The sequence below is a fragment of the Mirounga angustirostris genome, unplaced genomic scaffold (genome assembly GCF_029215605.1).
Source record: "Mirounga angustirostris isolate CCGP_5_RB_7025 unplaced genomic scaffold, mMirAng1.0.hap1 SCAF_1, whole genome shotgun sequence".
In the NCBI taxonomy this organism is placed as follows: Eukaryota; Metazoa; Chordata; class Mammalia; order Carnivora; family Phocidae; genus Mirounga; species Mirounga angustirostris.
In genome coordinates, this window is record NW_026991709.1 from 31,684,035 (window position 1) to 31,712,016 (window position 27,982).

At 35.5% G+C, this 27,982-nt stretch overlaps 1 protein-coding gene across 1 annotated transcript in view; it reads right to left on the minus strand.

Annotated features, from left to right (window-relative positions):
- The window catches only part of ROBO1 (roundabout guidance receptor 1), a 1,126,461-nt gene that overhangs the window by 126,960 nt on the left and 971,519 nt on the right, over positions 1 to 27,982 (minus strand). The window contains exon 5 of the mRNA XM_064580171.1: positions 13,291 to 13,448. Within this exon, the coding sequence (XP_064436241.1) occupies positions 13,291 to 13,448 (158 nt within the window). The remainder of the gene's footprint in view (positions 1 to 13,290; positions 13,449 to 27,982) is intronic.

Sequence of the window (27,982 nt, forward strand, 5' to 3'; positions counted from 1 at the left end):
TCCTTTGGAACAAAAAGCAGGAACTCATATTTTCTTTGCATCCCATACCACAAGCTGTGGATTAGCAATATCTTGCAAATGTATAGATCCCAAGACTCAATGGTGTGGCAAAGAAATAGGTGTTAGCCTGATGGCCCTCCTTCCATCTGACTCTATTCAACCTGACTGATCTGGATATCCAACCTAATTGCCCTTAATCCATCTGGCTGCCGGGGGTGGGGGGTGGGGGAGGGATGTGCATGTTACACTTGACATCAGCATGTGTTCTTTGCAAGTAAAGTGTAGTTAGGTAAATATTTTATATTAGTCCCTACACAGAGGAATGGTTCTTCTTTCCCCATATAAACATGCACTTACTATCATGGCATGTTTATAATTTAAACAGAATATTTATAAACTTCCCTAATAAAGATGAGGAACTCTGACATGATCTTTTATAAGCATGATGCATGGGGCAATACGGTGGCATAATATGTCTAGGTGAGAGGAGAGTGACACCATGAACGTTCAAAGGCAAAGAAATACGAAATGATGGATTCCTAAGCGAATTACACGTTATCCACTCAAGGAAACAAATTGCCATTATTTTAACCAGTTTTACCCATATTGAGTTCAACTGCTCTTGAAATTTTCCCATACAAGATGATGCTCTTAAATGTGACTTAAATAGGAGCCTGTTTCTACTGCGATCAGCCTTTAAAGCATTCATGATCACCTAGATTTGTAAGATTTAAGAAGAGAAAACCTGTGCTATCTGTTAGTAATTTTGTTAATGCACACCAGATTATTTTACAAGTGTACTATTTATCATATTATCAAATTCTTTGGGTTTAAAAGATAAAAATTGAAGTGGTCAGATGTTACCAAGAGAGTATTAGTGCTTTTAAAGCACCTATCCTTTGAACAAAAGAAATGCAAAATCAGCATTAGTTTAGACATCAGCCTCAGCATAAGATTAGGGATTCTTCTTTGAGAGAATGTCCTTATATAAAAGTGATAATAGTACAAGACTGAGAAATAGATAGAGTCAATCTTAGCCAGTTACAAATAATGAAAAAGAAATCCCAACCCCATTTAAAGGGGGATTAAGGCTTAAAATAATTTCTTTGATTTCTGCATCTTGGACCATGTTAAAACATGGAAAGAATGCCTTGTATAATCAAGTGCACTTTTCAATCGACTCCTTTGCTTTTAAGATTACAATTCATTCTGCCTATGGTAAACAGAAAACAAATGAAGTCTGGGTTGTCCTGAGCAAACACAAAAATTACAAGCAATTAGAAAAGTCAACTTTTTTTTAAAACAGAGAATTTACCAAAGTGTATTTTGCTATCATTTAAATGTTTTCCACATCACAGGTAAGATTTATAAGCAATGCTTTACGATAAATTTTTTTTAAACTGTATCCTTTGAGAAGCAATTCATCTGTGATTAATAGAACACCAAAAATAAAATAAACTGGTTAGAGCATCATCCTTGAACCCACAAAAGATTATACCTTTAATTTGGCAAACTACTTTAACCCATAATTAAACAAAGTGCTCCCAGACAGTAGTAAAATTTCACTAGTCCTTGGCTATCTGGAGAAATGTAACGGCCTGATCAAATATATCAAAGTCTTGGAAAATGAAGAAATGCAGCTGCTTGAGTGAGCATGTATTATAAGGGGAGAAAAAAGGCAGGTGGGGGCCGCGGGGGAGGAACATTTGTAAGTCTGCTTTCTCTATTAGTATACCCAACTAATCTGAAATTCTTATTACAGGCTTTGTCATCTGACCATGTGTGTTCATTTCATAGAATTATAATACTTCTGGTTAGTGTACTGTATTGATAATTACTTTGAATTATGAGGTACAACCTTTCTTTAGCTGATTACTCAAATGTCTGAGCCACTACTTTCTGGAAGGCCTACTCTGATTTCTGATCATGGGTGCTAACCAGCAGCGTACATCCACATCAGGTTTCAGCCCAGTGAATTTCAGGAATTGGCCGATTTCCATATGGAAGGTGGCTTGGGCAGATCTGCTAGGTACTCCCTATGTCTTCTAACGTTGTTTTGGCTGAAACCAACATTTGGGTGGGATTAGATTTTAGAAAAATATTCAAAACTGTTTTTAAGGAAACCTGTTTGGAAAAAAAATCAGAAAGCCAGAATCATCTCAAAACATTTAAAAGAGTACTGACAAACAGCATGAAGCACAGAACAGCATAAAACATCAACATTGTACAAGAACAAAACTGTTCAAGATTATTTTGATTTTTCACATATGTTAGGACTTGTACTCATAGGGATGTTCATTACCATACTTAGAGGAAACCTGAAAACTTTATAGTGTATTATTTCCTGTTTCCTGAACCAAAGACTATTTGTTGAAATAGAAAATACATTATCTGGCAGTCTTTCGTCTCCACTACAGTACCTCTGCTTCCAAACCCACTTGCACCCTCTCTGATACTTGAATGAGTTTACATATACATATGAGAACTTTATTAGGAATTACAACAAGGTGTCTCAAGGGACCTAGACAAAAATGGGCAAATGGACTATAAGTTGTAGAGCCCCTTCAAGGTAGATGCCATAGAGAAGGTGACTCGTATATTTGATGTACACTTAAAAACTGATCAAAACAAGGTACAGAACAGTTTAATCAGTTTTTTCTTGTTTTTTGTTTTGTTTTGTTTTGTCCATTGAGTATCTAATTCAAAAGGGTTCATTTTCATTCTGAAGTTAAAAATCACTGGCCTCTTACCTTTCCAAGTTATAAATACCATTGCAGAATGAACATTAACTGAAAATAAAGACAGAAACACTTAAAATAACACCTTCCAATTGAGGCTATCATTGATAGTCCTCAAAACACTTTCATTGCTCTGGTCTGATTCTCATAATAATCCTAATAAATAATCGGGGAAGATATTATTATCTTAATAGTGTCAATAATTAAAGGACTTGGCCAAGGTCTATTTGTTACTGCAGCTTCAAAAAGGACCTTCAGGGGGCACCTGGCTGGCTCAGTTGTAGAGCATGCGACTCTTAATCTCAGGGTTGTGAGTTCAGGTCCCACACTGGGTGTGGAGCCTACTTAAAATAAAATTAAAAAAAAAAAAAAAAAGGAACTTCAGATAGAAAAGACTTTCCCAAGATGGCCATAAGTTAGGCTTAACTTACTATTTAAATTGTTGTAAACTTTCATTTTTTGAATGAGATTCAGAGGCAACCACAATCACTCAAGATGAACTTGGATACATTCTTAGTAACATACTTGATAAAGCCAAAACATGTTCAGAATGATTAATCAAATTGACACAAGGCCATGCTTGTGCCCAGTGGATAACTAAGCTGAGGCTATATTGAAAAAATACTACTTTCTATACTTACCAAGATAGGAAATATTGAATTTGAGACACAAAACAAGTGACAAAATTATATGAAATGAATCCAGTAAAACACTTTACCTGTGGATTTGTGTTAGGACTTGTCTTAGTCAAACATAAGTGTTACTATTTTAGAAGAGTTGATCAGGTCTAGTCTGTCATGGGAAAAATCAGAACAGGAAGAAATCTGGTGTGGAGATGTCTGGCTCTTACTCCTGACTCACAACACAGATTCATTAAGAGACTCAGGGCAAATCACATCCCCTGGCTTCCCCTTTCTTCTTAAAAATAAAGTAGTTTGCCTATTCACAATCTCTCAAGTCAGCTCCATCTGTAAAATTCTGTGAGTATCTGTAAGTCATACTTAGAAATATAGTTACTCACAGAACTAACTTGTATAGTATCTCTTCCTTCGCATACTGTTAATCTAATGGAAACCATGCTTTAGAAAAAAAGAAATAGTGTAGATGATACCTCCTTTCCATTTTATAGGGGAATAAAACAATAAATACATAAAGTATGTAGGGACATAAAATCAAGTATGTTCAAGTGAGCAAACTTTGAGTTCTAGGTGTGCTAGAAAACATTAGTCTTATTTATATTTCATTCACTTAATATTTTCCCAAGAAATGTATTTTGAGCTCCTACCATAAGACAGACCTAGGGAATACAGCTGGCCTTCAAGTATCTTATGTATATTAGAGGAGTAATTTACAAATAATGATTTCTAACAGATTAAAAGAAAAGTACTTAGTAAAAGGCATAGGTCAGGATAGCAGAGTGATAAATCTAGTGTGGATGAGCAGAGTGGGGTTTTGCAGAAGACTTGTCTGTAGAAGTTGTCTTTAAGTTAGAACCTGAAAAATGAGTGAGTTAGACAAAGAGGATATAAGGGTCAGGACATTCCAGGCAGAGGGAAGATCATATGCAAAGACTTTTATCATCTGTTCCTTCAAGCCCTTGGTATCCAAGGTTCTAAATTCATCTCTAACACTTATATAATGAAAAACTAGAGCAATAACTACAGGCTCACCAGACTTATGTTTATAATTATACTGTCATCTAAACTAATTTGAATGCTAGAACTGAGAATGTCTTCGTTTATTACAATTCTTTCATAAGAGTACTTAGACTTCACAAGTGGGTCTGAAACACTTGGCTTTCTTTTCTCTAGTTTCAGTGTCCATACATGAGTAAATGTATAACTATTTAAATAGAATTACAAGTTTTGGGAAAGATTCAGGATGTTCCTTGGGAAGATAAACCAGCCTTGCTCAATCAGCATACCTCATCTGAATCATGGCATTTCTCAATTCCCCTGAGAATTGTACATAACTAGATGCACGGAAGAAAAGTCGATTTGTTACACATAGTGAATGCCTTAGAGCATTAGGGGCTTAAATTCTCTTGTGGAATCCCCTGTTGGTCACTGCATTTCACAATAAAGATGTACAGAGGCCTCAAATTTGTTTCTTAATATCAGTATTCGTCTAAACTCTTTACTCATAATACTCACCTAAACTGAATACTCTTGGTGACTCTGTAGAAAATGGAATTTCCTCAGAGTGTTGAATCAGATAGACATAGAAATTTAGATGAGACATAAGTGCTAGATCTCTTTTCATATATATTTATATTTTTTGTTTGTTTGTTTATTCAGAAAGTTAAAGCTGCTATGGTCCAGACAGTTCCTGATTTTCCTTTTCTGTGGAGTTTTTGATAACTAAGTATCTCCAGCGTTCAGGTACGTATACCAACAACAGTAATAACCAGAACATTCGTTACTAATATAGAGAGAGGGAGTGTGTCACCATTTACAATGACATTTGACATGTATTTTCTCACTGGATTCCCACAACACCACCAATGAACCAACATAGGTATTATTAGACAATTCACGTCACAGGTGGAAACAATGACATTTATAGAGATCAAATGTCTGTAAGATCATGCATTTAATACATGTTGAAACCCGAAGTTATAATATGGTCTTATAATACCGAAGACCATGTTTTATTCTACTAATCCACTGTTTCAATTATTACATGTGAAAATTAAGACAGTAGTATAGTCCATACATTTACTTTTGAACTCATTTCTTCCTTCTTCAGTACCACGGTTCATATTATAGATTTATACTGATGTAACTCAGATTTAAACCATGAATAACTTTTTTATGTTTAAAAAATATAAAATATGTAATATGCATGACTCTCTATGTAAGATGGACAGGAAAAAGAAATCTAGTTGACTATACCAGTTTCCTCTGACCTCCACACAATAGAACTACGTATTTATTTTGCAGGAACACAAATTTAACTTCTCAGGGAAAGGGGGCTCAATGACATCAGCTGCATTAAGTCTGCTGATTTCTTCTAGGGGAGGAGAGGGGAAAAGGAAACAAGCAGACATAGAACAATAAAAGAAATCGGAAGACTGGAGGAAAGCACTAATCAGAGGAAGGGAGGAGGGAGCAGATGGCTTAAGAAGGAGACATGTGGGAATTGGGGGGAAAGGAAGTAATTGGCAAGGAGAGGCTGAATGCCAAATTCGTGAAGGATCTGGAGGACACTGGGGATTTGGATGGGATGTGAGTCAGCTGCTTTTCACCAAAATATCACACCAACGAGGGAAATCAAAGAAACCTACCAAGACACACAGGAAGCAGAAAAGGACTAAGAAAAGAACTGATGATATACTACATTCTAATAACCGTACCTCTCCAGCATGGGATTGGGAAGGGCTAAATAATTTTTTCAATGTATAAATGACTTTTTCTCCTAACTTCATTCATGATTTTCAAATCCTTAACTGGTTTATGAAAGAAATGACGTAGGTTAAGACCCTTCTATTTGCTTTGTAACTATTTTTTACATACCTTGTATGAATGTGATTTTTCATTCATCTATAAATCAATTCCTTTAAACAATCTAAGCTTAGGGTGACCAACTGTCCTGCTTTTCCCAGGACTAGGGATTTTTAACCCAAATGACAGGACAGTCCCCAGCAAGCCAGCATGGCTGGCCATCCCATATAAATCACCTTAAGAAAAACTTACTAATACACTTGTTCATCATGTTAAAATACATTGATGCTGTAAATTTTTTCTACATTTTTCAAAGAAGAATGAAAAAAGTCTTACTATAGTTATGTGATAAGTAGATGAAATTGACAATAAAATGGTTTCAAGTCTGACTGTGGCTTTGACGGAAACAATTTATAATGAAACTATTTCTCCATCACCTAAATTATTTTTTTCAGTTAAGTAAAAAAAACCTTTAAGATACACAGAATATTTATAGCATGCTACTATAGCATAGAGAACAAGAAGAAAAATTAAAAATTCAAGGCAGAGCTTATTGCAAAGAATAACACAAGTCTTTAAAAAATGTTTATGTCACAAAGCCACATACAAAGAGAATGGAAAAAGCAAGTTTTATTCATCTGTTAATTTTAGCTCAAAAGCTAAGAATTTCAACCATGAAAAGATGAATGTCTTTTAAGCTTTTCTTTTAACTAGTAAAATGAAATCATTCAAGATAAATGACAGCCAAAGGTTATTATGAAGAAACTAACTCTGATATTTTAGAATTGAGTCCAGGTAGATCTCACAATTTACATTGTACTGTTAACGGTATTAGTTTTTATTATACTTTACTGTATCTATACAAAATTGCCAAGCCACTACATCAACAGTGTTTTTTTAACTCAATTTCCTATTCATCATATAATTTCTTGTAATTGTTTAGTTTTTCAGCAATAAGCTTTGAAGTATGTATAGCTGATTATATTTGAACCTGGCTAATCTACAATTTGGACAGTTAATTATAAAACACATTCAATTGAATAATTTACTGATTCATAATATCCTTTTTAATATAAATCCTTCTTTCCCTAAATGTCAAAGGGTAAACAGTTATTTATCATCCTCATACCTTTTGAGGTAGGATTTCTAGAGCCCAGAGAAAGAGAGCACCCATGAGGGGCAGTGGGGGAGGAGGGCGGTGGCAGGAGAGGGAGAGAGAATCTAAAGCCGACTCCACACTGAGTACTGAGCCTGACATGGGGCTCGATCCCACAACCCTGAGATCACGACCTGAGCCGAAATCAAGAGTTGGCCGCTTCAATTGACTGAGCCACCCATGTGCCCATGGACCAATTCTTAAACGTACCAATCCTAGTTTCAACACCACCATAACCTTCACTGAGTGAACCACCTCTCCAGACCCTTATAAAGATAATGTTTTATAACATTTTTTTCAAAGGTTTTAAGCAATCTCTGCACCCAACATGGGGCTCGAACTCACAACCCCGAGATCAACAATTGCGTGTTCTTCAAAGCCAAACAGGCACCCCCTAAAGGTAATATTTTACAGCAGAAGCTAAAGGTTACTACCATTCTAAGTTAAAATCTACATTGATAGCAAATCAGAGTCATTATATATGTAGTGAAATCTATAGGACCCTATAGAAAATGTTATTAGTGAGCAAAAGACAGATGCTCTCATAATTGTTCCCCAGTCAATTCAGAGTTAATTGCTGCATTAGTGAAATTTTAGTATTTATCTGACAAGGTTGTTGTCAAGATTAAAAGGGTCAACATATATAAAGAATAGGGCCTGGCACATAGCAAGCGCTATATAGTAAGTGTTTACTATCATCATCATTGTTTTCCAGGATATTAAGTGTGCCAGGGAGGGGGGGGAGCAAAAAAAAAAAGCTTATTCATTGAGTTTTCAAGGGAATTAAATGAGATAATATAGAGGGGTGCCTGGGTGGCTCAGTCATTAAGCGACTGTCTTCGGCCCAGGTCATGATCCCGGGGTCCTGGGCTGGAGCCCCGCATCGGGCTCCCTGCTCGGCGGGAGGTCTGCTTCTCCCTCTCCCACTCCCCCTGCTTGTGTCCCCTCTCTCGCTGTGTCTCTCTCTGTCAAATAAAAAAAAAAAAACTAAAAAAAATGAGATAATATAGAGTATCTGGGACATGGCAGGTGCTCAATATGTTTTTTTCCTATTAACATTATCAATTTTTCACATTTACAAAACAATTGTGAATTTAAGCACAATATTTCCAAAATATAATGAAATAAAATAAATATATCACTTTTTGTAAGGCATAGCCAAATGTTCTACATCACCAAAAAAAAAAAAAAAAAGTTTCGGCCCTCTGATTCATCTCTATGAGAAAATTTCATTTATTAATAATAATGGTTATGACTAATTCTCAGGCATATGAAGTAAATCTGTTTAATCCAGCCTGCCATTTAAACTACTTCTATTTCTAACTCTAAGTATAAATACTCATGTCTAGAAAAAAAATAAAAGAAAGGAAGAAAGACTAAACATCATCTAAGTCCTCCTTCAAATTATTCTAAGAAATCAGTGCCAAAAGAGTTCTAAAAGATTCTCCTGTCAGGTAGGAAAATAAGAAAATGCTATTTATATATTGCTGGTTTATAATCATCATAGATCTAAAATTTGGCTCAGAATCCAGGTCAATGTAAAAAGAAATGACTTAAGAACATCAAAAATACAGGTGCAGCTACAATTCAATTACATATTTGCCCCTTTTGGTAGGGCGTGTCTTTGTTCTCACAGCTGGGAGGGTTGTACTTTACATTTTCAACAAAGAAAGCCACCACATTAAAGAACTCTAGAATTTCCTATAACCAAAACTGTAGCAATAACTGTGCAATCTTTACTTGCCTTTCATAAAGATATTATGTGCTTTAATCTCCTGTTCATCTGTACCCAACACATTTGGCAAAGTACATTAAAAACAGAAATGAAAACAATTATTTGAAAACAAAGCTTAGAAAAGAAGAATCATATAAAATATCTAATAACCAATATCTCTTAAGAGTCTACTTTCAGTTTGGGGGGACAAAAAGAACTGGAAAAAACATCAGACATTCTGTTTCTGTTTGAAATTTTTGTTTTAATTACTCAATTTTAGTCTCGCCTAAAGGAAAACAAAAACGAAAACAATATGATCTAAATAAGAACAGTAATTTTGAACCCAAACTGCTGATTTTAATCTATTCATCTCCCTGTCTGTATAATTTTTTTTTTTTACCTCTAGTGTTTTATCAGTTTAACAGCCATAATTTATCCAAAACACACAGATGGTCTTAGAAATAGTAAAAGTTTCAGATGTTACAACTTCCTAGCATATGGAACATTATCGTGGATCATCATTTTGGCAGCATTTAAATGATTTTAAAATTATTTATACGTTAACATCTTGGCATTTTTTCATAGTCATAGGTTATTGCAACTTTAAATTGTTTGATTCCTGATTGCAGGTGGTTCTTATATTGACTCTAACCTACTAATGTGTAGGAGAAACGGTGCCCTGTATTCATGGGATAGCAGCCTCTGGGCAGCAAAGGATATATGAAGACCCAATAATAAATTAAACATTATGGCATAAACCATGACATCTCTTCAAATTCAATATTTGATACAATAGGAAGTTCTGAGATTTATAAAAAATCAAATTTACCATAGCATTTTTAAACTGTGAATATCACAGAAAATGCACGGATACACATGTATTTAAGAGTACATCTGACCTTTCAAAATGTGAGACTACAATCACCTTTATTTTGTATCTTCTATATTAGATACAACATGAAAAGAATTGTTCATACTCTGTCTGATTTCAGTCTTTCCAAACTCTCCTGAACCAGGTCAGTGAGGTTTCAACCCCTCTATTCCACGGACAATGCTCTTCTGAAGGTCATCAATGAATGACCACCAACTTGTTCAATTCAATGGTCGCTTCTCAGTCCTTCTATTATGTGATGAACCAGCTGCAACTGACTCAGTCTTTGCCACCTCCTTAAAACACTGTCTTTGCTTGGCTGCCCTCTGCTTTCCCTCCTTTCTCACTCCTCACTCCCAGTCTCCACTGCTCTTTCTGCCTCTTCTCCCTGAGGGTTAAACATTGGACCTCTTTTCCTTTCTTCATATAATCACTCCCTTGGTGATTTCAGTCTCCTGTTTTTAAATAATATGGACATGATGATGATTCCCATATTCATCAGGATAAGCTACATTAGTCTGTGGTAAGAAATGCTCCCTGACTCAGTACAACAAATATTGCTCACTCATTCGATGTGTCCATCATGGAAAGACAGAAGTGTAGCGTGGAAAGTTTTGGTACCCATAACTTAGGGACCCAGGTTCTTTGAGTGTCCATATTGTAGCTGCACTACTTGGAACACGTGTCCTCGTTTGCCACATGGCAAAGAAAGAAAGTGCTGGAGGCCCACTCTCTAGTATTTAGTTTATTTAATTTCCACTCACAGCCTATGAAGCTGAACCAGTCAAATTGGTCTGCCCAACAGCAAGGAAACTGGGAAGCAGAGTCTTTCATCCACCCAGAAGGAGGGGAGGATTGCATAGTAATGAGTACTTGCTATGTCTACCACAACTCATTTTTTTCTGCAGGCTCAACCTCAACTCTGAATTTCTGATTCATGTTTCCAACTGCCTATTTGACATTTATACTTGGATATCTAATAAGAATTTCAAAATTACAATGTCCAAAACTGAGCTGCTGATACTTCCAACCCCAAATCCTCTCTTTCTGCAATTAATGGCATCTCAATATTTTCAATTGCACAGACCAATCAATTAAGGTAAGCCTTGACTCTTCTCTTTATTTATAAGCCACATCCAATCTGTTAGCAAATTCTGTTGGCTATTGCTTCACAGCAGATCCAGGCTTTAACCACTCCTCACTAGTTCCCCTCCTAGCACACTGATCCAAACCACCATTCCATCTTGCCTAGATTATTGCAAAAGCTCCCAACTAGTCTCTCTGCTTAATCATTATTATCCTTCAGTGTGTTCTCAACACAGCAGAGGATTCTGCTGAGAAACCTCTGATGTTTTCCACCTCACTCAAGGGGAAAAGCCAAACTATTCACAAAATCCATAAGGTCTCATAGTTAAAAAAAAAATGAATATATATATATATATATATATATATATATATATATATATATATATATACACATATATATTCCTACAGTCTGGCTACTTATTCCCCCAATATTATCTCCTACCAATCTCCCCTTTGCTCAACCCCCCGACCACTTTGCTCTTTTAAAAAAATGTGTTAGGTAGGCCCCATGTCAGGGTCTTTAAACTTACTGCTTTATCTGCTTACTTTTCCAGTTATTTGTGTAGTTTCCTCCTTCAATTTTTTCAGGTCTTTATGGGAAGCATTCTCTGGTCATCCTATTTAAACCTGAAATACTATCCCTATCTTAATTAATCTGTCTACCCCTTTAGTATTTTTTATAGGACTGATTATAGTCTAGCATATTGTATATTATACTATCTATTTTGGTTTTACCTGTTTACTCACAGAATATAAACTTCAGAAGGGCACTCACTAATTTCTGCTTAATGCTGCACCTCCAATGTTGAGAATTTTAGCATTAATTTGTATTAAACACAAATAGGTAATTAATCAGGAAAGATCTGAAGGAGGAAATGGGTAATAATGGTTCAATGTGTTTGAATCACTCAGTCAGGGAAATGGAAATTAGAGATAGTGGTCAGTAGATGACTTAAAATATGTTTTTAAGGCAAAGATATTATCTTAATTGTACATAAATCTAAAAGGAATCTGTCATCACCAATAAGAGAAGCATTTGTTCCTATAGTCTCTGTCCCCTGTGCTCTCTACTTCGCTTCCCCAAACCAGTGTTTCCCATACAGTTCACTTTGCCATGTGACTTTCCAGCACCTCTTAAAAGTACAGCCAGGTTATTCTCACCCCAGTTGCTAGAATTATAAAAACCCTTTGAGAGACTCATTCTAATTCAGATCAGTGCAGAAAAAATGCTTGATTTTTTTTCTTCAAGTTCCCTAAAACCCGTCTATCATAAGCTTCTCTTAACCAACTGAGCCACCCAGGCGCCCCTACCATAAGCTTCTCGATTTTATTTTTCACTATTTAATTCTCATGCTAATCTGATAACTGGTTGTTCAGAAATAGTGCAAACATTTATTAGGGTTATGTAGTCTGTGTTACAACTTTGTTCTTCTACATGTTTAGCAGTGACTTTTCCTTAAACACATATTCTCCTGAGTACCTTTAAATCTTGGTCAATTAATTCATAATGGACACAGAGTATGAGCAAAACAAAGAAATTTATAAAGGGCAATATTGTCCAATCATAGAATCAATGAAAGTTCAGTTATTTTGGTACATCAGTCAATACCTTACAAGACAGAAAAAGCAAAGAAAAGGCAAAGAAGTCATATGGAATCACTGATGTCAAGAAGAAAAATTCATCCTTACTCCAGATAGCATATTTCTCTACTTGTATACAGCAGGAATTTGAAATCTAATAATCTAGTAATGTGATTTTATTTTGGAATGAGATAAATCCAACACTAACCATCATTCAGAATGAAATTTCAGTTTTCAGGAATATTAAATTCTACAGAACACAAAAGCCATTTGAAAAGGAGAAAGAGATTAAAAAAAAACAAAACAAAAACAAATGTTGAAGTGACTTGGGAGGCCTTTGGAAATATAACCATATTACCAAATTTTTAACATTCTTTACTGTAGCATATGGACATGTGATGTGCCCTGAATTATAATAACAACTAAATCATACATGGAAGTGTTAAGTCTAAGACATTAAAGTAGAAATTAAAGTTTTCTCTTCTAATCTCCAAATTAAGCAACATGCATTTTCCTCACTCATTTTCATGTCAATGCAGGGAAAATGGAAAGATGTTTATTTTAAAAGAAGAAATGAAAATGGGAGATAATGTAACCCTTTATTAAAAAAAAAAAAACCTACTTCACTTTTCTCTTTTCTTTGGTGAAGATATGTACCGTTAGATCTATAAATGCTCCCCACTGCTGAATTAAATACTCACAGTTATTCTTTCATCTTTGTCATCCAGTGGAGAGCCATCTTTCTTCCAGGAAATGGTGGGTTCGGGATGGCCTCGTGGAGGTTGGCATTCCATCACAGCAGGCTCCCCCACGGCCACCATGACATCAGAAGGATTTTGTCTGAAGTCATCCCGTAGGACTGCAGGAACAAGATGACATCATTATACTCAATTGTGGTATATACAGTCCTAATCTCTGAACTCCAGTCAAAGAGATGTTTATTAATAATAAACTAGTAGTAATAGCCATCCCAGTATACCCTGGAAGATCTATATCTACTTAAGAGACATATGTAACTTGATAAAGATATCTGGCCTTAAGCATACACAACAGGGATAATTTGATATTCTCTATGGGCCAGTGGACAAGTGTATTTTACTATTTCGTGCCCTCACAGTTAGCATTTGGCATTTCTTCCCTGCCTACTGCCCACATTTTCCCATCCATGTGCTAATGAATAAAACTGAACCCTCCTTTGACTTACATGACACACTGGGATGATGTTTTCTATTATTAAGTGAATTACATACACGTACAAACCAAAATAGACTTCCAAACATGCATTCAATTGAGAGTTATTTTAAAGATATTTCATACTAGTGTATAAAAGCATAAAATCATTACAATTTAAATATGCTTACTATAGAAATTTTAGATATATTTGCAAAACGACTGTGTTCAAAATACTGTGTTTTTCCATTATCACTGAGTGAAGCAAACATTAGAAGGAGCCAAGGATGAGAACAGCACTGTTACCAAATAGGTCACTTTGTAACTTTTGTATTTTTGTTTTTAGTTATTTTATGGTAAATATTATTTCACTGAATCCTTAAACCTATTCAGGGTGAGAGATTCTATTAACCCTATTTATGTTATTAACCCTGTATTTTAGAGGAGGAAAAGTTTATTACAATGACCTCAACTTGATATCAATGTAATATTAACATACTATAAAACAAGCAGTATCATTCACTTTGTAACTATTGGAATAAAATGTGGAAAATAAACAACATCTGTATTTCAAAAACAGTCCATACAGCAAAATTGTCCTCTGTCTCTGGTAAACATCAAGAAATCATGAATTCTTCAGCATCAGTTAGTCTTAAATCACAACTCCTTTGTTTACTTGAACATAACCTCTCTTTCCCCATTTACAAATCAGGCATGGAGATGCATACTTCACTACAAAACCGAAAAATATTATTTCTCCCACTCCATTTTCTCCCCGTGTGTAATAAAATGTGAACAACTTTTGTAATCTTATTTAAGATGGTACTTAAAATGTTCATTGGTATATATTATGTGCACAAATTTGAAGTGATAAATGTTATTTACCTTTTGAAATCTATTGAACTGAACGTTTGGTACAACAATTTTGTACTGAAATGGGTGTCTCTCTAGTCCAATGACACTGAAAAATACTTTCATGGATGAAGTACTACACTGTAGAAAACTTATGCTCAAACTATTATTTCAAAAGAAACGCTTAAGTTTTGGTTTCAGAACCTCAAACAAACTTACAGGCTTACAAAATCCTGTATTTTTCTCTTCTAATTCTCTACTTTTCCTTCCCCTCTACCAACTAAGTATGTGCACACATCTGCGTAAGTTTTAACATCTACTCAAACAAAACCGTTTTTTAATCTGCATATTGAGACAATTTGGGCACAACATGACTATGTTAACACTTGGAAAATAAGACTTCGAAGAGGAGACTTGGTCCTCTTAGGCAAGAATGGTAAAAGGAAAAAGAAAAGTCAATATAATCACACCACACTATCATAATTCTAATTTTAATACTGTACACTATTTATTAATAAAATACATAGACACAAAAGTAAACCTTGCTGAACTGAAAACTCCAGCTACTGTTACCACAAAGTAAAACAACAGGCTTTGAAGACTTTTGCTATTTATAAAATTACATTATAATTAGGTATTAAGAATGTACTACAAATAAAACATAAGGTTTATAGAAAAAGCAAATGAATGGACCTTAACAGACAGTATGTGCCTTTACTGGATTACACTAGTAATCTAAGACAACACCTCTGAAAAATTTTAACACCCTTGAAACACGAAGAAGGAAAATACTTTTCAAATAAAAATAAACCATTTGTACAATTTTTCTACTTGGTGAACTTAAAAACCAACTTAGAAACATTATATCTTACTTACAACTTGAGATCGTATCTCAAATAAACCAATGAATAATAAAATGTCTTTCAGAAATATCAAAAGTCTAAGTCAGATAAATCAAGTTTTTTTTTTTCATTTACGGTTATTTGGGTTTTTACAGTATAGAATGAAAAGCTAACAAAATGTAATCCATTAAAGATTGTTGCTTAGATAATGCTCATACAATTACTTTTGCAGCTGTAAAGCATAAAACTAGTATTGCCTATGGCTACAGGCAGCCCTGCAGAATTATGAATTGAAGACTTTTTTCTCTATTCTATAAAAGCAACTTTCTTCCTTGTACATGTCCTGAACATTTTCTTTTGGGGGAAAATAGTATGTGTCACATTATAAAATGGCATGAACTTTTAGTTAAATTATCCAATTTTCTTTTTTTGTTTTTTTTTTTTTAAGATTTTATTTATTTGAGAGAGAGAGAGAGAGCGTGAGAGAGAGCAAGAGAGCCGGGGGGCGGGGGGAAGGGGAGGGGGAGAGGGAAAAGCAGGCTCCTTACTGAGCAGAGAGCCCAACGTGGGCTGATATGATAGTGTGGTGCGATACCAGGACTCCAGGATTATGACCTGAGCCGGAGGCAGACGCTTCACCGACTGAGCCACCCAGGCAACCCTCCAATTTTCTTAACTCATGTATATACTTAAGTAATTAAAAATTGAGTTCAAATGATTGGCAGCATTTTGGCAGAAAAACCAATGGCATCCGTAAGTATTCTCAAATGCAGTTCATTTTTCTTAAAAAAAAAAAATCTTTCCTTCTCTAACAAATCAAAATGCATATTTTGATAGTTATGAAACAGTGTGAATATTATGAAATTCTAAAATCTGGAACTAACTTTTGAAAAGAAGATTTGATATCAATTTGAAAAAGAATAATATATATATATATATAATGTATCCAAGTAGGTATCACCTAAAAAGTTATTAAACAAACCACTGTTCATCCTAACATTACATTTCCTCCACATTTATGTAATGTTTTATATTCACAGGTTGGTACACAGAATTTGGCTCAACCACTTCCCACTCTTTTCCATTCTGTTAAATTAGAAAAAAAAAAAAACAATAACCACAAACATAAGCTTCATTGAATTTTTGAATCTCCCTAGTTTTTTTTGTTTAAAAAAATACTTGACTAAGATTTATCCTTTTAAACAAAACAAAACATAAAATCATTGGTCTTTCTGAAAAGTGATACACCAATTTCAATATAATTCCCAAAATAGGTAAACATGTTTTCAGAAAAGGATTCTAAAATTTAGTGTTGACTTTGCAATCTATTTGGGTAATGTTGAGAAAAGGGGGGTAACAGGAAAAAAAAGTTAAACAGAAAATGTTTCAAGTATTATGGAGATGTTAATATTTATAACACTCCTTTAGAACCCTCTGGGAAATTTTAGAACTGAATAAAACATAAAATTATAGAACAGGCACTGGTTTTTGACAACGTCTAATCCATCCCATAAAGAGAGGCAACTGAGTCCCAAGAAACTTTGTCACTAGCTTGAGTTATTTGTCGGGAAGAGACCAGAAGAAAACAGAGTTATTCCCATTACCAGTGCAGTGCATTTTTCTTAACAGGTTAACATTTTACTATAAAATGCCATTTACCTATCTCATCAGTTATATTTCCAACAAATCCACTCCATTATTGCAGAAGGCCTGACAGTGATTGTAGATCAGTGCACTGCATTCTTAAGACTACCCAGTTTTGGTAAGGCTCAAGTGCTCCTAGAATTAATTTTTTTTTTAAAGATTTTATTTATTTATTTGAGACAGAGAGAATGAGAGACAGCATGAGAGGGAGGAGGGTCAGAGGGAGAAGCAGACTCCCTGCCGAGCAGGGAGCCCGATGCGGGACTGGATCCCGGGACTCCAGGATCATGACCTGAGCCGAAGGCAGTCGCTTAACCAACTGAGCCACCCAGGCGCCCGCTCCTAGAATTAATTTTGTTCCCTAATCATGTGGTGAACATCTGTGAACCACAATGCCTTCTGCTTCATGAATCATAGAATTCTGGTTCAGTTAGGGGCCTAAGAGATGGGTGATCCAAACTTTTTCTTTTAGAAATTAAATAATCTAAGGCTCCTCAGAGAGGAGAGGAGCATGTCACATAAATAATAACAGTGTTAATGTGAGCAATGAAATAATAATGCTAGCAATGGCCGACATTTACTGAACATTTGCTATGTAAGGAACCACACCAAATATCCACTCAACTTAGTCCCCATGATAAGGTTAGGACAATGTGAATTTATTAGTTTCATTTTAAGAATAAGTAATCTGTAAAGATTTAGCAGCAGTGCTAGAATACAAGTCCTTGTCTACCAAGGACTCTGCTCTATCTATTTGCCCACCTATCTGGTCTTATCTGAATACAGTGTTCACAATTCTAACCACATAGATATCAACGATATAATTAATATCTAACCTCTTTCTATTGGAACAGAAGTTGAATGAGAACTTTTTCTTCTGACAGTCAACTGACTCTCTGAATATTTCCTGCATTCTTGTGTTTTCTCAGATTTTTCCATGTTTGGAAGACGCCACTTCAAACTTCCAGTGGTATGTTGAGAATTAGAACTCATCATTCAGATTAGTATGTTGTGCTAACTCTTCTCAGTAATTTGCTTTTATTACAACAATAAAATGACTAAAAAACTGGTACGATAATAAGTGTTTTAATTAAATATAAGCATTTTAATTAGAAGTAGGTATCTTGGGAAAAAAAGAGGAAAATAATACGCAGTTCTGGGATTTTGTTTTCTATTTAAAAGATTACTTTGTCAATTAAACCTTGCAGCAAAGAGTAGTAAGCTGTTGACTGGGAAAAGAAAATAATATATCAAAACAATCCTTTAAAATTAGGGTATATTGGAGGAAAAATAAAAGAGGAAGGATATTTTCAAAGACAAGAACCATATAGATGTTTAGTCAGAGCATGCCTGTTATAATTGCTTTCAAAATTCCCTATCACCTACCTAATCTTTACTTTTGAGTAGAGAATAAATTACTCACTTTTTTTTTAAGATTTTATTTATTTAATTGACACACACACACACACACACACACAGCATAAGCAGCGGGGGCTGCAGGCAGAGGGCGAAGCAGGCTCTCCGCTGAGCAGGGAGCCCAACGCAGGGCTCGATCCCAGGACCCTGGGATCATGACCTGAGCTGAAGGCAGACGCTTAACGGACTGAGCCACCCAGGCATCCGAAATTACTCACTTCCATGATACTGCTACTTCTCTATCTAAATGCCCACCTACACGCTGAAATAAATGTTATCTAATTTCAAAATAAGTATCATTCTTCCATTTAACATATCTGTATTGAACACATATTTTGTGCCTGGCATTTCTACTATAACTTTGGTATTTTCCTCCTATAAAGTTTATATAAATGCTGATGTCTGTCAAGAAACAACATTAATCTTCATATTGTCAGAAAATGGCAATATAATAGGGTTTTATTGCAAGTTATTTTATATTAAGATAAATGTTTTAGGAGCTAGATAAGAAAGTACATCACAAAGGCTTTTATAACTACTTGCATTCCTACTTAGTAAGCTCACAGCATTACCCAGAAGAACAACATGTTATCTGAGGTACAAATGTGTTCAAAACTCTTTAACATTTATTATTTTTAAATTTTTTTAAGGAAGCTCTACACCCAACATGGAACTTGAACTCACAACCCTGAGATCAAGAGTCCTGTGCTCTAGCAACTGAGCTGGCTGGGCACTCCAAAATGCTCTAACGTTTCTTAAAAGAGTAATTCCAAACTTTTAAAAACACTCTAACAAAAAGGATGAATTTACAGAAAGATATCTTAACCCATCAAAGAGGAAAACTAAAATGATAACATGTAAAATAATATTCCATGAGGTATTATCTACCTTATACCATCATCTTCTAAAGCTAAGGAATTTGATTTTTTAAATGATGCAAGCAAACATCAATTCTGCACAAAGTCAGGATTTAATCATAACAGTTTCCTAAAGGATACATACTCACTTTAAAATTTGGCACTGAATACATCTATGAATGCTCTTCAATAATTATGTCATCTTCTACTTGTGCTTTTTTATAGAACACAACTCTATTTTTAAAACTTAAATTATGCTTTGGTTAAGATTCTGGAAGAAAATATGCTGGTAAAAGCACTTATTTTCTTAACTACTGGAGCTTTTGAAGATTTCACAAACCTCTTAGGCTGTACCCTCAGAAACAGTACATTTTTTTTAAACAGTACATTTTTGTAAAACAAATTATACATTCTGAAGAAGTTATATAGCATTTCAAACACCATTCAACTTTAACAACGAATACAGAACATTGCGAACAGAAGAAGCTCTTACTGGAATAAAAAAAGTAAAGTTGTTTGTTTATACAACATATGATGGAAGAATGAGCTTATGTAAACACAGTTGCATTCCTCTGTTGTCTGCTGGGGCACAGCAATGGGGACACCCATTCCTGGTCTTTTAATGGTTAGAATTACTTTCAGGTTGGGTCCAAGCTTAAGCCATGTTCTCATTTTGCAGAAACACGCACACCATAGTGACCCTTTCTATGAAAAGCCCCCATGGCTATCTGCAGTCCATGCTTCGTGGTTTAATTATTTCACTTCAGGAACCAACAACAATACAAGATATTCTCTAGCATTTATTCCTATGGCACTAAGTCATCAAGACAAAGGGAACACAAGTTTAAAGTTAAATCTGCAATGTATTCTAGAGGAAGGTCTACATCACTACAGATCAACATTTAAGTAGTTAATATTCAGCAGACTTGAATCAGGGGTATCATAAAAAAATGCACTGCCAAAGTCAGTCAGGTTGTCAAAATCATAGGTTCTAGCTTATTAGATGTTTGCATTTCACATATTTTAAACTCAACTATAAATGCAACTAATTTATGAATGAAGAAAATGCAGCATTTGTAAAACAGCATCTTATATGGTACCGTTTGTATACGTGTTTATTTTAGCAGTTAAAAAAAAAACAGAAGTCAAGAATTTCAGAATCACAACTCACATCCTTCCACTATGCTGTGATTTCAATAGGTATATTCACAATGATTCGGTTATTTCCATACAAAACAGTTTTACACTCTATCTTGTTAGAGTTATTATGAAGACTAATTATTTAGTGTTTGTACAGGACTTGCCACTTATATGGTGCATTACATCTGCAAAGAGGTATTACTGTTAGTCACTGTGTAAGGAATTGCCAAATTTCTCAGCTGCCAGTACAAATGCAAAGGAGGACAAAGAATGCCATTGATGAGGGCTTCTCTAAGTGCCAGAGCCAAAGTCACACTCAGGAGTAGCTTGGCAGGGTTAAAAAAACACAGACAGAATGAGGCTATCTGAGCCATTAGGGCAAGACAGGCATGTGTTCTTTCTTTGATAAAATCCAACTTTGTATTTAGCGCCCTGCATGGAGACAGTACTTGATCAAAGAATATGCTTATGTATTTACTGTCTGGCTCTTTGCACTCAAATGTCACCTCCAAGAGAACAGGAATTTGTTTTTATCACTCTAGATATCCAGTGCCCAGAACAATGCCCAAGACATAGTGGGCATTCTGTAAATGTTTACAATAGGTATTCAGTATGAAGCGCTAGGTATTCTATATGAAATGGTACCAAAGCTGGCCTGAGTCCTACACTCGTCATGCTCAAGGTCTTGGAGAACAAACAGATAATATTCCAATAAACACAAACATAAATACACAACTATAATTGTAATACATGCCTTGAAGGGACAGGATAGGATGCCACATGAGGAACGTGATTTAGACTGGAGGTGAGGGAACCCTGAGGAAGTCACAGTTAAGCTGAAGCCTAAAAAAGGAGTAAACCTGATGCTGGGGAAATGTACTGCAGGCAGAAATAATGCAGGTTGAAGAAAAAACTCAGTACAGTCAATGCACTTGAAAAGACTCAGACCCTGTATGGTGGGGCAGGTTGGCGGCGATGCAACACGAGGTTGGCCGGGGAGCCAGGGGTCAGGTTTGCTATACACAGCAGCCATGATAAAGGGTTAGCTTTTCTTTCCATTCCCATGGGAAGCACTTCAGCGGGTTTTAAGCAGAGCTGTCTCATGATGGAATTATCATATTTAAATATTCATTATAGCCACTCTGTGAATGAAGTGGAGAGGAAAATAAGAATGGAAGTGGAGAGACCAATTAGCAGACCACTGCACTAATTAAGGGAAAAATGATGGTCTGGTACTATTATGATGACACTGGATTTGGTGCAAAGGGGAGAACTGAAGTGTATAGTGGAGGTAAAAATCAAAATGACCTCTTGAGTGGTTGAAGTTGACAGAAATAAAGATATCAACAATGAGACCCAGGTTTCTGGTTTGACTAACTGAACATACCATTTTTATTTATTTATTTTATTTTATTTAAGATTTTGGTTTATTTTTATTTTTATTTTTTATTCTTATGTTATTCCCCATACATTACATCATTAGTTTTAGATGTAGTGTTCCATGATTCATTGTTTGTGCATAACACCCAGTGCTCCATGCAGAATGTGCCCTCCTCAATACCCACCACCAGGCTAACCCATCCTCCCACCCCCCTCCCCCCTAGAACCCTGTTTGTTTTTCAGAGTCCATCGTCTCTCATGGTTCGTCTACCCCTCCGATTTCCCCCGCTTCATTCTTCCCCTCCCACTACCTTCTTCTTCTTCTTTTTTTTTTTTATAAGTAACCTCTACACCTAATGTGAGACCTGAACCCACAACCCCAAGATCAAGAGTCACATGCTCAACCGACTGAGCCAGCCAGGTGCCCCTGAACATGCCATTTTTAAGGTGTAAGAGCACAGACAATATACAAATACATCTTTCCATAGGAAGAATAGGAAACCTCTGTGTGCGTGTGTGTGTGTGCGTGGTAATTCGAGAGTAGAGGGATAATACAAAAACTGTTTTATTGATTAAAAAATACTATGGTTTCAAATTCTGCCCCTTAGTATTCAACACAGGATTGATTTTTACCTGTTCGGACCTTTATACTACTATATTCCAAATCTGGATTGCTAACTGATAATATCCCTTGACCAATTAATCTATATTACAATTTTTACGATGACAAACTTTAGGTTAGCTTGATGTGTATCATTTCTGCTGACTGAAATCGGAAACAAAACTAATATTTTTATTATACAGACATATATAAACAAATTTATATATGCATGTACATGTATGATATATATGACCATTAATAACTGCTATGTTGTGATGATATCCACACTTAGTAGGAAATCATAGTAAAAACTCATTTGGTTATTTTGCTCACAGAATAAAACAACTCAAAACATAATAGGCTATTTCTCAGGACTGCCATAAATTAAGCTCAATTTACCATTTAAGTATAAGAGAATCAATAGCATATTAAATGTTGATTACACAATTAGAATAATAAGAGTTCACATTTGTCAGAAGTTTACTAAATCTCTAAAGCATAATAAAGTTCCCTGGGAAAATGCTGAGTCACCAAACTCTCAAGGATTTGTGATTCACTCATTAATTCATTCAATAAAAGTACTAGGCATTGTGTTTGGAGGTGGTGACTAACAGGATAAACAAGACATAGCTGATCTCTGCTTTCAAAGCCCTTATTTCAGGGTTTTTCTCTCTCTTTTTTTCCTTCATCACAGAATGCTTTGTTCAGTTGAAACATTAGACAAAAGTTTAATATGCAAAACAGAAAAAGGGATCTGGTTTCATTTCCCCATCTGGGGCTGTCCTGCAGAAGAATTCAGGTCTAGTGTTAAACTGGTATCTGAGTGATTAAATACATTTCCCTAGCTCCTGTACTGATATTGTATGCAGCGAGTAAGTGATTAAATATAGGATTCGGACCTGGACTCAGTTGGATACCAAAGCCTGCATTTTTAGCCCAAAATGCGACTGCCCTTCTAGAAGAGGGATACTCAGACCTGAATTTTTCTCCTTGGTGGTGGATAAGAGAACTCCACTTTGGTGCCATTTCAAAATACATCCAGTCTTCCCCGTCACACTGAAGTGAAATGTGGAGATGTTTCTCATCCCTTGCATTTAAAATAATGCCTTAAAATAGGCCTATGTTACTATAGCTTATAAAATCAGAACTTCATATAGCCTAAGAACAAACTCCCCCATTTTCTACCCCACCCCCAATTACGAATCAAGACTCAAAGACCCGGAGCTAAAAGGACTCAGGGTTGTACAGTGAGTTAGTGGATACAGTAGGACTAGATCTTGAGACAACTATTTTCATAAAGACACATTTTTTTTCAAGTGCCTGAGAAAGACTGGAATGTTTTCTAATTAAAATGTTTGCTGGGAAACAAAGGTGATTATAAAAAACAAAAACAAAAAAACCAGATGTTTCTTTACCCTCAAGCCCAAGATGGCAGCAGCTCAAACAGGAGAAGAGTTTCTAAAACGGAGTTTTAGAAAAGTCTAGTAGTTAACAGTCTCAAGGGAGAAAAATCCTCACCCACACACAAAACTATTCTCACTAATGTATCTTTGTGCAGCATAATTAAGATTGCCAATTATAACATCATCCCCCCCCCCAACTGAAAGGAATAGTGATAGGAAAAAACTAAGTCTAAATAGCACACACAGAGACACAGCAGCTGAACAAAAAGAGTCTTTAATTGGTGACAATCTGCCCTAAATCACTGTGACTATTTCTCAACATAATAACTTTCAGATCTGTTAATTCCTTGTATCTTCCCGATCACAGGCTGTCTGGGGGCTTCAGAATAATAATGCCAAGTATCTAACAAAGCTTTCAATCTCCAAGGAACATAACAAATATGCAGGTGTGTAGCTGTGTGAGCTGCCTTTCCTAACAAACTATATGGCCCTTGGGAAAGTTCAATCAGCCTTCAGCATCTTGGGAAAGTTTAAGACCTCTTTTTGCTGATAACTGGAGTCATGCTAAAAAACCCTGATTAAAGGTTACTAGACATTCAATTAGTAGAAAAGCAAATCATTTTATAACTTCTGTTAAGAATGCTAGCTTTACCCATTACACTCAGTGTTTTATGAAATATAAAATTTATGCTTATAGAAGTAATAGAAGCGGGTGAAAAAATATTGAACATGCTAAAAATAATTCAAAAAATAATGCTCTATCAAAATAAAGATCTCAAATTATGAATCATTACTATATGTTATTTGTGTCTGTGGTCCTATTTTTTTATGATTTTATTTATTATTTATTTGAGAGAGAGAGAGAGAGCACAAGGGGGGGAAGGGCAGATGGAGAGGGAGAAGCAGGCTCCCTCCTGAGCAGAGAGCCCGATGGGGGGGGCTGGATCCCATGACCCTGGGATCATAACCTGAGCTGAAGGCAGACGCCTAACCCACTGAGCCACCCAGGTGCCCCAGTCCTATTTTTACATTAGATAATGGAAATGGAAACTGTTTATAATGGAAGTTGAGTCTGTGCTAGGAAAGGTCCATGTTCCATGGCTCTTCCCCTGAACCCAGTATAAGTCTCAGGTGAGTTTACTGTGTGCAAAACACCTGCAGTCAACAGTCCAAGAGACTAACCCAAGTCCTGGAGAGCTAGGAAGGCACTAAGCCAGTGAAGCAATTAGAAACTCTGGCCAAAGATGCCTCCCAAAGGTCCTAGTCCAGAACAGCTAAAGATTGCCTTGTAATTCCTTTTATAAGATCATAACTCTTTTAGATATTAAGAAACATTTCACGTGTTGTCAGCTTACTGTACCTGAGAAGGCCAATTCATTGGTCCTCACAAACCCTTTGACTGGCGTCCCCTCCAATAATTTAAAAGATCGTGTCCTCTTCTCAGACTTCAAAGCTGATATTTGAAAGTTTAAGTGGTTGCAGTATTTAAAATTTCTGACTTATCATAAACATGAAATTCAAAAGAAAACTGTTCTTGCTTCTTTTAAGGACATCTGATGAATGAACCATAAAGACCCACATGAGCTGATGCCCACCAGGGTCCACTGAAATACACATAAATACATAAATACACGTTTTAAGTTGTGAATTTTACATTCTTCATTATTAAATCTCTTTGAATTTGCATCCCCATTCTAATTCCTATGCAGTTTTATGCTCATGCAACACGCTTTTATCCTTGAAAGATTTATTGTTGCTCCTTCCTGATCAGTCTATCCCAGTCCTCAGCTTTGAAATCAGGCACTGTGGCACTAGTCCTGTGTTTGCTGCCAGGGAGCTTTCTCCACCTCTGTGGGTGTACCACAGAAGGATTCTGGATGTCTGAACAGCATGGTTTTCTGTTTGTAAAGTGCAAGAAGGGCAAATAGGAAAGGCAAGGAATTCCACAGTGAGGACATTTCTGGCATTATCAGTTTTAGGAATGCTACGTAGAGGGAGTGAGAATTTAGAAAATACAAAATCACCATGCCCCCATACACTTTTAAAATGTACAGGTATTCTGGCTGGAATACCAGTGCCCTAAATAAAGCCCCCACTCCCACTTAATCCAGTCATCAGCTTTGAAGAATTTAGCAACTCATCTCTATTCCACTTGGAACCACGCCCTAAAGGCCCAGCATGCATAGGACCTCAGAAATGAACACGAGTTAACTTCTCTGAGGAAAATTTTGGAAGTTTATGAAATTTGTCATGAATTTGAGCTGATGCTTCTGGGTTTCATGTTTATGACTGTAAAATTTAAAGAAAAACAAGCTAAATGCTGTTATTTACTTAGTTCATAAATGATCTAAGGTCGAAGAGATCAAAGTACAATCTCAAATGATCAATAGTCAAAATGGAATCAAACACACACTCCGTCTTATGGGTAAAGAGAGCCAAATGCTTCCTCTGGAGAGTTTAAGAAAGACCTCTGCTTATAACGAGGAACAAATGGTTCTCGGAACCAGGTTAGCTGCCTGGTCTTTGAAAATATCCTAAACCAACTTAAAGAACTATAAAGTCATTAGGAACTTTAAGGAACTCAAATAAAAACAAAGAATCCTCTGAGTTCCTCTGCAATGCTGACAAGCATTGGCTTACTGTTCTTTAATATACCCCAGTTGGAACAGCAACGTTTCTTATAAATTAAACAAATGCACAAGGTTTTGTTTTTCCACAAGGAGCAGCTATAACTTCTGCTTTTTTGACTGTTTTTCAATCTTTTTATTTTCTAAGTGCTGACTGTTGTTACTATATTGATTGAACCAAGTAGTTTTTAACTAGCCAATAAAATCTCTGAGTATCATAAAACTTTTGTCAGTATTTTAAATATGTTGATAAACCTGTTCTCTAAATATTTGCTAGACTCCTTCACACATACAAGTGCCCTGTCAACATCAACACTTCTTTATGAGTTGCAATACAAACCAGACCAAAAATGACAACTTCAGCTATCAATTGTTAAGTTTGTATACTTTCTCAACTTTTGGAAGGACATACAAAAACTGGTTGATATTCGTGGTGTATAACCTTCTAACTTGCAATTAATGATAATTCATTTTGACAAAGGAAGGCATTTTCAGAGATATTACAATTTAAAATACTCATTAAAGTTTGATTTCTAAAATCAATATAACTTCCTATGGACAAAAATAAGTATTTTTTCACATTGTAGTCAGGATTTTTATAGTAAGCTGGATGCTAAGTTAATTTGATGTTTCTATCCTTAATTGTGTGGATTCAAAGAGCTCAATTTCATAAACATACTCTCATACCTGAAATTTACATTTATTATAAAAATGGGAATATTTACTTTATAAATAATAATTCAAGAATATATTTTCCTGCTAAAGAAATCATAAAACATTTTTTTCCGGGGCAGCTGGGTGGCTCAGTCGTTAAGTGTCTGCCTTCGGCTCAGGTCATGATCCCAGGGTCCTGGGATTGAGCCCCACATCGGGCTCCCTGCTCCGAGGGAAGCCTGCTTCTCCCACTCCCACTCCCCCTGTTTGTGTTCTCTCTCTCGCTGTCTTTCTCTGTCAAATAAATAAATAAAATCTTAAAAAAAAAATTCCTTAGGTCTAAAAATGTCTTCTTGACTCTTTTTATAGATATCTTTGGGAAAGTAAATAATGGGCCCACTTTAAGTGCGTGATTATTTTTAATTGACAATGACCTATGATTTAGCAGAGATGAAGTCCTGAACTTACAGGAATCATGGAGCAATCCCATGGTCTTAATGAGGGAAAAAAAAAAAAGTCATATAAAGGATTATTTATTAGTTAAAAAAAAAAAGGCATGACAAAACATCAAATGCCCCTTTGACCTAAATACTAAAAAGGCAAGAAATAATGAAATTAAAAACACATTGTTGCTCTTACTCTGGATCATATTTCTACTTTCTATTTTGTTTTTGTTTGTTTAACCATTTTAAGTTCACTGTTTCAAAAAAGAAATTTATGTGAACATATAATAACCTGAGATACATATCACTTAACGTAATGATGTCACGAAACAAATGATGTAGCAGCATTGCTTAATCACACATT